This window comes from Pteropus vampyrus, unplaced genomic scaffold (assembly GCF_000151845.1).
Source record: "Pteropus vampyrus isolate Shadow unplaced genomic scaffold, Pvam_2.0 Scaffold15, whole genome shotgun sequence".
NCBI classification, from domain to species: Eukaryota; Metazoa; Chordata; class Mammalia; order Chiroptera; family Pteropodidae; genus Pteropus; species Pteropus vampyrus.
In genome coordinates this window covers 7,051,583-7,061,020 of record NW_011888796.1, presented here as the reverse complement: position 1 = coordinate 7,061,020, position 9,438 = coordinate 7,051,583, and the positions used below count along the sequence as shown (strand labels likewise).

General features: G+C 50.1%; 1 protein-coding gene across 1 annotated transcript; it reads right to left on the bottom strand.

Moving 5' to 3' along the window:
* Positions 1–4,703: 4,703 nt before the first annotated feature.
* Positions 4,704–8,905, bottom strand: SIX1 (SIX homeobox 1). The gene is made up of 2 exons (XM_011384761.2): positions 8,033–8,905; positions 4,704–5,988 (listed from the first exon to the last, which is right to left on the bottom strand). The coding sequence occupies exons 1-2, from the start codon at positions 8,590–8,592 to the stop codon at positions 5,694–5,696; spliced, it is 855 nt and encodes a 284-aa protein (XP_011383063.1). The 5' UTR covers positions 8,593–8,905; the 3' UTR covers positions 4,704–5,693.
* Between the last annotated feature and the right edge of the window lie 533 nt (positions 8,906–9,438).

Below are 9,438 nucleotides of genomic sequence, written 5' to 3'. Positions count from 1 at the left end.
CCCCCAGAAACGTGTATCTATTATAAATAAGCCATAGCATTTTAAAAGTCATAATAAATTTTAAATCCTAAATTAAAATAAATTTTATAGAAAGTTATTATAAATTTGTTTGTGTTAATCCATGAGTGTTTCTATTTGGATCTGCCTCTGTCAGTCCCATAAAAGATTAAACTTCTCAGTTAGGGAGAATGAGAGGGGCAGGGGACTCGATGGAGAAAGTTGACATACATTTCCAATGCCTCCTTATTATTGTAACTAAATGGCCAGAATCTATCTGTGTACTTATCTGTCATTTTCACGACAACCACTAATCGCAGTGAAGAAAGGAGAAGAGCCAATATCATCAAATAGTATTTTAATTACAATTGGGTAGCCATTTCAGATGCTTAAGTGTATGTTAAATCTGAAATTAACCTTTTTCTCTTTCAAAGATAAGATTGTTTAGGTTTTAGTTTTTTTGTTCGTTTTTCTTTCTGCATTTTCCTGTTTGATCACAGGGGGGATATATAATTTTAAGAATATTTGAACCTTATGGCAAAGGAAAACAATTAATGAGCACTCCCTCAAAAGGGGTGGAGGGAAGACACCCATTAGCAAAGCAATAGAGAGGCGCAAACCTTAAGGTGATTGTGCTCTATCCACTGAGAACTGGGGTCTCAGTTGTCCATTAACAAGTTAAAAGAGAAGAGGCTGAAACTCAGATTGAGGAAGAGACCAGCTTCCATGCACCTCAAGCAGCCTCTTTTCTCTGTTTTTAAATGCTACTGCAGTGTTGTTCCTCGCTGTCTGAAAGGACCACAGCGTCTAAAACACTGATCGTCATCCTCAGTGGGAGAACAGGTTTCCAATTTCATCAGCTGGAACGAAGTTGTATGTGTACACTCGGTTTAAAACAGAGAAAAACGCGGCCTTTCCAGGGCAGTGCTTTTTCTGGGAGACGATAAGCCCACGATTTTGATTCTTTTCGTTCCTGCCTGGCTCATCCATTTCTTTAGAGAATCTTCAAGACGGAGCTATGGGATCCAATCAGACTGGAGGAGGGGTCACTATGATCTCGAGGGGTCTCAGAAGTCCCCACCTAAGGTCGCAGAGCATACTTGCAGGCTAAGAAACTGAGCCCTCAGTGCGAATTGCCCCATCGGAGGCGAGTGGGCACCAATACCGGTTCTACTGGCTTCGGGTGGCTGGAAGAGGTAGTCTAGAAGAGTTTTTAGTCTTCTACTCCTGGGAAAGGCTCAGAAAAAGGAGAAGTAGTGCAGAGAAAGCACGTGAACCAACAGCGACTCTCACCTTAACCTTGACCCACTCGTCTCATTCGACACCATCTACCCCGTCAAAGGATAGAATGTGCGCACTGACAGCCGGGCCTAAAGCGCGCCGCGGGCATCGACCGGTGCCTACCTGCTGGGGCCCCGGGTGGTGCCTAGGGAAGAGGCCATGCTCACTTGAGGGCCACGGCCTTGGGGCGAAACATCCCACCAGGCTCCACCAAGGAAGCCGAGCTTTCACCCTGTCCTGCCGGAGACTCTACAAACTAGGGCTGCTCTCCTCCGCTGTTGAAATTCTACCGACAAGTCCGAGAAGGGGCGCCCTCTCTGGCTGCACCCCTCCGCCGGGGTGCGGGTGAAGAGCCCAGGTCGAGAGCCAAGCGAGGCTACAAGAAGCAAAGGAGACGGGGCTGTATCTTAAGTAGGAAAGGCAGCAGGGAACTGGCGGCGGGGCCTAGGCTGCCTCTGGACCAGGCTCTGAGGCCTGAGCCCGCTGCCCTGGGCGCAAATGCGGGGTCTGAGAACCAGAGTGCGTCCACACCAGCGGACGGCCAGCGGGGGAGCAGCTGGCGGCCCAGACGGATTTATCCCGCGGCCACGACGGATTTATCCCGCGGCCACAGGGCCTACGCCAAGCCCGCAGTCATGCCTCCCGCGCCGCTCACGTGCCTTTCCTGGACCTTAGCTCCACGACTGCGAGAGGGAACCCAGACTTAGGCCTGGAGGTGGCTCCAGGGGACCCAGGAGGACGGCACCTGTGTCGTCCCGCGAAGCTCGGCCACGGCCTCTTCCATTGTCTGGCCTTTGGAGGTCAGCATTGCTGCCTCTGCTCTAAGAGGCTCCGCTGGCCAGGCCACTAGGCCCTGCGCCTGGAGCTGCGCTGTGACGTCGGTAGCAGAGAGCAGCGGCGCCCCGATCTAACCCTGTGCTGCGGGAGAGCAGAGTAGAAAGAGAGGCCTTGGGAGTGTGAGGGTGGAAGGAGAAGCTCCCCGTTTTCTGCAGCCGGAGACGCGCTGAACGGAACGGAAGCCTCTGGATCCCGCAGCTGGAGTTCTGCCTGCAGATTTTACCAAAGACCTCCAGGCGAGGGAGACGGTAGGGGCGAAACCCCCTTTAGCCGCAGGCGCCGCTGCAGCAGCTGCGGTGGCAGAGCAGAGGAAGGGCGGCTCCGCGCGGGTTCAGTGCCAGGTGCCCGACTGGTCTTGAGGGTGCAGGGGAAAGCGACATAGCAAGGGTCATTGCTCAGCAAACTCAGAGTTCACCCATAAGCGCCAATTCCACTGCCTCTTCTTGGAAGTTTGCACTTCAGTTTGGGGTCAAGACCAAGCTGTCCTTGCCTGAAGAATAGGTTCAAGACTGGCGGTGACCGGCCCCAGCGGCACCTATCTCTCTGCCCGCAGCTTGTGAGCCTTGGGGGCTCCTGAGTCTCTACCTCCTAAGCCAAAAACGGGAATCGCCGGCCAAACCCCTTGGCATCCGAGTATTTAGGGAAGCTTAGTTCTCAGCCAAGAGGTCAAAGAGATCAGGTAGTGGGTACCCGAACCATCGCCTAGTATGGTTTCTTCATTTTACTTGGCAAACTGCTGTAAGGTTTTGTCCTAAATATATATATATTTTTAAAAAAAAAACACTGTTATTCATTACTTTCGACTGTCCTTATGAAATCTGTAGAGGAGAAAGGAAAAGTGGCTTTTGATTCAGTTAAACTGCGACGCTGGGAAAGTAAATTGGAGGTCCCTTAACAGCTGGTTCTTGAAGATTTCCTCCAGGAAAAAAAAAAATATGGTTAGTTCCCCTTAATGATCATTCTAAAATGATTGCCAAGAAAATTCAAAGCAATATCCAGCTTTCTCGCCTCCTCCTGCTTCTCCCTGGTTTAGCCAGACTGAGCCGAGGGTGGTGGAGGCAGGCGTATTGTGCAATTTCTTATTAAACACATCTGGAATATGTGCGCTCTGGATCGAGTGCCAGGGATTTTACAAAGAGTTTATGACTGTGACAGAAAATTGTCCTTTTAACGAGTTTACAAGCAGTAATCACAGGGGCTTTTACAGGACCGGTCGCTCTACTCCTAGCCAGATCTGCAGACATTTCCAAGATTCACTAAGGGAACAGGAAGTAGGTTCCGCAACCAGGGAGACAAGACCTTCCAGCAGCCCAAAATTATTCTAAGCAGAGCTGGAAGAGTGGGGGGATAGTCATTGGAGTAGGAAAAGAGGGCATGTAAGAAATTAAAGTAATTGGCCCTTCCTTATTTTCCAGGGAGATTTCCGCGGTGTCCTTTGAAGCCTGTCAGGGTCATTGAAAGCTATCTTTGTGCAGGGTGTTTGTTTTGGAGAGTGAATGTGAAGAATGTGCGGAGATCCCCTGTGAGAGCCCCTCCTGCAGAGGGTGGCATTTCTCCGTGGCCCAAGACCTGGAGAATAAACACCCTAGTGACTTAAATAAACACTAACTTAATGATCCAAAACACTAACAAGGGAGATTGGGACTCTGAGCTCCCAATCGAAATGATGGTCTCTGAGCGATTGTGTGCACATCTGTCCATCACTGAGGGGAAAAAAATGACTTTATAAGTAAAAGTAACTACAGTTAAGTACAGTGACCCTTTCTCCCTTGAACTCAAATTCATTTGACATTAAAGAAAAACTTCTCGTAATAATAAGGTCTTAACCACCTGTCCCCATCCTCAGTCTTCTATATCAGGACAGAAAAGAGTAAGCAAAAGGAAATGATTACCTTAATGGTGACACTTAAAGATGGGGAAAAATCAAAATTATGAAACTGTCATGTTAGAAAATAGACTCTCTCTGGGGAAAAATATTTTACAAAGCACAAGAAAGCCAATCCTGTTATCCTGAGTAGAATTTTAATAAATAATGTCATTTGTTTCACTAATTTTAAAAGCTAAAAACAAAGATACATCATTTTTGCCCCAGGCAAAAATAATATGGAGCCTACATGATTACTGGGATTTTTCTGAACACTACCCGGCAGTACTGCAAAGAGCTCCTGCCCTGCTGATCTGCTATTTATACAGGTTAACTTACAAAGTTCCTATCCTTGTTCAAGTCCCCCCCTCCCTTTTTTTTCCCAAGCAGATAAATTATTTTACTTTCACAGTCTTGTCATAAACTTGTTAATACAAAAGAGCTAACACATGAATGCTTTTGAGAAGAGCTAGTGGTAAACAAAACTGCATATCTAAATAATAAAATAAATAAATACCCCCAAAGCTAAATTCACTTTTTTTTTCTGTCATATAATTAACTCAGTCACCACTCTTGGTTCAGGTGATGGCCTTCAAAGTACCCTGCAATTCATAACCACCATTAAGTAAGAAAGCAACAAAACTATTCGTTAAAAAAAAAAAAAAAAAATAAGGCCCAATGACAGCAATACACAACTCACCTTTCAGAAACAGAATCGTACTCCTGGTGTTCTACTAAGTTTTAATTTAGACTGGTTTAGGTACAATAGAAAAGAAACCTGAAAACACATGCTGTTTTAGTAACAAATACCAAGTTGCCAGATTTGTTGCATATTTTTTGCAAGCTAGAAACTAGGAACAGGAGAAACCCTAACAGTAATAGGCTACAGATATGAATGCTTGGAGGGCATGAGAAGAAATGGCATTCAGGAAAGTGTATTTTCACATTGGTACATTTTTAAAGTTTGCCATAAAAAAAAAACCCAAGAAAACAAACAACCACCAAAAAACCCCACTAAATTTGACAAAAATGGTTGTATTACTAATGGTCACTTCTATCTCTAACTGCCTCACATAGAGTATTAAGACATTTAGGCACTTGTTTTTCCCCCAATACTGTCATTTCATTTTAATCTACATAAAACTGTTTAACACTAAATATTAAAAATGTAAACTTAATTTTTTCCCCTTCAAAAAAAGTTGCGATTGTATTTTTCCTAATCACTTTAAGAATGCAATCATTTCCTCCCAGGGTAGAGGCTCTTATTTTCACTATTTTGACTCCTCTTTTTCATTTCCTTTTCCTCTTCCCAAAAGATTTTTCCACAAATAAATTAAAAGGAAATAATTAAAATCCACTTGATTTGTAATTCCCATTCATTGAAAAAAAAAAACAACGAAAGGATACTGAAGTAGGCACATGGGTTGCTCAGAACCAAGACTGTGACTTGGTGCTTGTTTGTTTGGGTTTTCTTTCTTTCTTTTTTTTTTTTTCCTGATCTCTGCACTGGGAGGGGAAATGTAAAAGTGAAAAGTGTTGGAGAGAAGGTGACTAAGCTTGAGATCGCTGTTGGTTTTGAGTTTTAAAATTATTTTTGCGAAAGTCCACCGTTCCTTTACGCGTGAAGAACCCCAGAAACAAGCTGCAAAAACGTTCCTGATTTCTATTTACAAGTGTCCCTAGTCAATGCTTTGAAGCCCCAGTCCCTCCCCACTTAGGACCCCAAGTCCACCAGACTGGAGGTGAGCGGGCCCAGCAAGGAGTCCTGGAGCTGATGCTGGTGGGCTGGCAGGCCGTGGCTCGGCTGGGAGGCCGTTAAGCCTGGGAGAGAATAGTTTGAGCTCCTGGCGTGGCCCATATTGCCCTGCAGCAGAAGGACCGAGTTCTGGTCTGGACTTTGGGGAGGTGAGAATTCTTCTTCTGAGCTGGACATGAGCGGCTTGCCCCCTTCCAGAGGAGAGAGTTGATTCTGCTTGTTGGAGGAGGAGTTATTGTTTTCGGTGTTCTCCCTAAGAAATAGAGGACAACACCATATGGTTAAAAAAAAAAAAAAAAAAAAGGTTTAAAAAAAGTGTGAGATGGAAGGAGGGGAGCTGGAAGGAGGAAAGGGCCATTGTGCAATTAGTCATCGACCCAAATGGAGGAGCTCTGCCCTCCCACCTATCCCCAAGGGCCCTAGGGGAAGTGGAGAGACAGAGGCGACTGCAGAAATGGGAAGCTAATGAACACAGCTCCTGGGGAGCTACATCCCTTTCTCTTCTAGATTTTAGAAAGCCAGAGCAACAAGGCTTATTTGAAACACAAAAATTATTTTTAAATATTTTGTACCAATGGTTATATTTAAATACCTAATAACTAGCACCACTTTTAGAAGTAACTAAGTTTGAAAATCTTCTAACGAATGGTTGTTAGAGATGAAGAAAATGATCGGGGGCAAACAGTGCCCAACGCACACATATTTGGGGTGAATCAAGTCAATTGTCCTGTTCCCAACTGAGGAAACAATTAAACGTCGTTTCCCTGCCCTTGCCCGGAGGTTGTGGTTTCAGAGACACAGGACAGGTCATGGGAAGCGGTGTCCAGAGCGGCCCAGTGACCTGAGTAAACACAGGGAGCGCAGCCAGTCTCTCCGATTTCATCAGGGAATGGGCCCTCGGGCCTGGCTTGTAGGACCACCGTTTTGTAACTGAAGTCTAACTGGAACTGTACTATCCTTATCCCCGTGTTATTCACTCAGTCCTCAGCCTCTCACATTCCCCTCTCAAACTCCCTATGGACATCCACACCAGCGCACCCTTCCCCGCCAGGGAAACTTCTAGACCCCGCACAACCTGTGAGCTGGTACCCGGCGCCGGGGCTGGTAAACTTCGGGATTTGGAAGCCCTCGCAACTTCCACCTTCAGAATGCTCGACTGTTCTCTCCACCCCGAGAACCTGCCCATGTTCCCCTTTCTCTCCCCTTTTCTCCCAGTCTCTCCCAGAAAGCCCATTTCGACTGACTGTATCCAGGTTCTGTGCTTTTTCCACCCAGAGTGGAAGGCGGAGGCGACATCTTCAGCCCCCAGGCTCGGAAGCGAACAAAGGAAATCCAGCCGGCCCAGCACTCAGGTTTCCCCCAAACTCTTCGGCTTCCCGAAGCGCTCTCTCCCTGCCGTTACCTCTAGGCTCTTCCGAATCTCGGTAGGAAACTACAGCGAACTGGTGGAGCGGGGCCAGGTGGCCCGAGGGTAACAGCGCAAGGAGGGCGGAGGCAGAGACGGCTTTTTTTTGTTTTTGTTTTTTAAGTATTGCCTTCTGAGCTCCAAGGCTTGGAGCGAAGCCTGAGACTCGAGACCCCTGCCTCATCCGAGTCGGCGACGCGGACAGCCAGACAGATGAGCCACAGAGGCCGGCCACGCGCGCGAGATCCGGGGAGGAGCAATTCTTTCTGGGCTTGGGGCGCCGAGGAGTAAATGCAACGCCGCCACCTCTCCAAAAGTTTTCTTTTCTGAGGATTTTTGAAAGACTCCTCCCTTTGTAAGGCTAGGGTAGAATGAAGCGGCGACCTCTCGCCCAAAAGACTAGCAGGAGAGCGTGAGTAAAGCGTAGGGCGGCAGTGGGAGCAGAGTAGATGTCTCAGGTCAGCTCCACCGCTCTGGGGAGCAAGTGGAGAGAGGTTCGCGACCCTCACCTTCCACCGAACCCCTTTCCTCGCGTTACCAATCAACACTTCCCTTCTAGTTGATCTAGAAATCCACTCTCCACCCCCAGCACTCCTCCTAACCCCAGCCAGAGAGGCAGGAAAAACAATACTAGAGCCAATATTTCCCGACACTCACACCCCAGGAAGCCCACGCAAGGGCGCTCAAATCAAACGAGTCCCTATCCCTAGCAAGCCATCGCAGAGTTCATGAACTTTCGGTGCAGTGCTGCGGAGGCCCGGGCGCCGCCCGGCGGACTAGTGGCTCGGGCGGGCGGGGAGGACGCGGTGGCGAGTGCCTGCGGGGGCGGGAAGGGGCGGAGGGGAAAGGAAGCCAACCCGGTCGCCCCAGCAGCGGGAAGCACGCCGCGTACCTTTCCTTGGCCTCGGCGGCCCGGTCTCTTTGCCTCCGGTTCTTAAACCAATTGCTGACCTGGGTGGTGGTGAGGCCGGTGGCTTCGGCCAGCTCCCGCTTCTCACGCGGCGAGGGGTAGGGGTTATGTGCGTACCACTCCCGCAGCACGCCCCGCGACTTCTCCTTGAAGCAGTAGCTGGTCTCCTCGCCGTCCCAGATGGTGCGCGGCAGCGGGAATTTTCGGCGCACCCGATATTTACCCACGGCACCCAGGGGCCGGCCGCGCAGTTTCTCTGCCTCCACGTAGTGCGCCTTCAGCCACAGTTGCTGCAACTTGGGGTGGTTGTGAGGCGAGAACTGGTGGCTCTCCAGGATCTTGTAGAGCTCGCGGAAGTTGCCGCGGTGGAAGGCGACCACGGCCTTGGCCTTGAGTACGCTCTCGTTCTTATGCAGGTGGTCGCAAGCGGGCAGTGACCACAGGAACCTGCCCAAGCGCTCCAGGTTCCCGCCTTGCTGCAGAACCTCGCACACGCACGCCACTTGCTCCTGCGTAAAGCCGAACGACGGCAGCATCGACATGGCTGGGGCCTGCCGGGGCGCACTGCCCGGGCGCACGCGGCAGGGAGCAGAGCCGAAAAAGCAGGGGGCGGCAGCCGAAGGGAGGGGGGTGCGGCTGCTCCTAACCCCCTCCCTAGGCTTTCCCCAGAGGAAAAAGCAAGTTGAGATTTGGGGATGGGCGGCCCAGGAAGAGGAGGAAGAAGACTGGGGCGCACGCAGGACGCGGAGCGACCAGCTCACTCCGCAGCCTTTCGGGCCTTGCTGGTTTCGGCCTCCCGCCGGGTGGATGCTGCTGGTTGCCGGGGAACTTGGTTTCTGTTCTCCCGTCAGCTGCCTTAAAGCGCGCAGCGTCTCCGGAGCGCTGATTGGCTGAGGACGGCGCCTATCCGGGGCTGGCCAGCCCGCGCACCGCCCGCCAGGGCTAGGAGGCCGCACCGCCCCGCGCGGGGAGGGCGAGGCTGTGGAGAAGGGGATTGGGAGTGGTGAGAGAAGAAGGACCCGGAGAGGTGGGAAACGAGGTGGAGGGCGGGGGGTGTGGGGTGGGCGGAGGCGGAGGTAATAAGGTGGCGGCGCTGCCCGGGAGCGGGAGGCGGTTGGGAGTGGGTGAGCGCGTCAGGACCCTGCAACGTGAGTCCCCCTCTCCAGTGTCACCTAAGGGCAGCCGCGCACATCTCTATGCAAATCAATGACTCTAGGTCTTCTAATTCCCCCTCCTCTCCCTGTACTCCTGTCCCTGTCCCTTGCAGACGTGCCCTTTCCGAGTGAGCTCATATTTAATTACCTTAATGTTGGAATGAATAAATAATGGGTTGATAAATAGCTTATGGAACGGAATAAATAATATAAAAGCACACTAGAGCTTCGGGC

Bases quoted from the DNA above. Each gene is read 5' to 3' on its own strand.
- SIX1 (XM_011384761.2), bottom strand. From the start codon at position 8,592: ATGTCGATGCTGCCGTCGTTCGGCTTTACGCAGGAGCAAGTGGCGTGC. The intron at 5,989-8,032 runs GTACGCGGCGTG...TCTATTTCTTAG, and splicing joins GCCGCCGAGGCCAAGGAAAG to GGAGAACACCGAAAACAATA.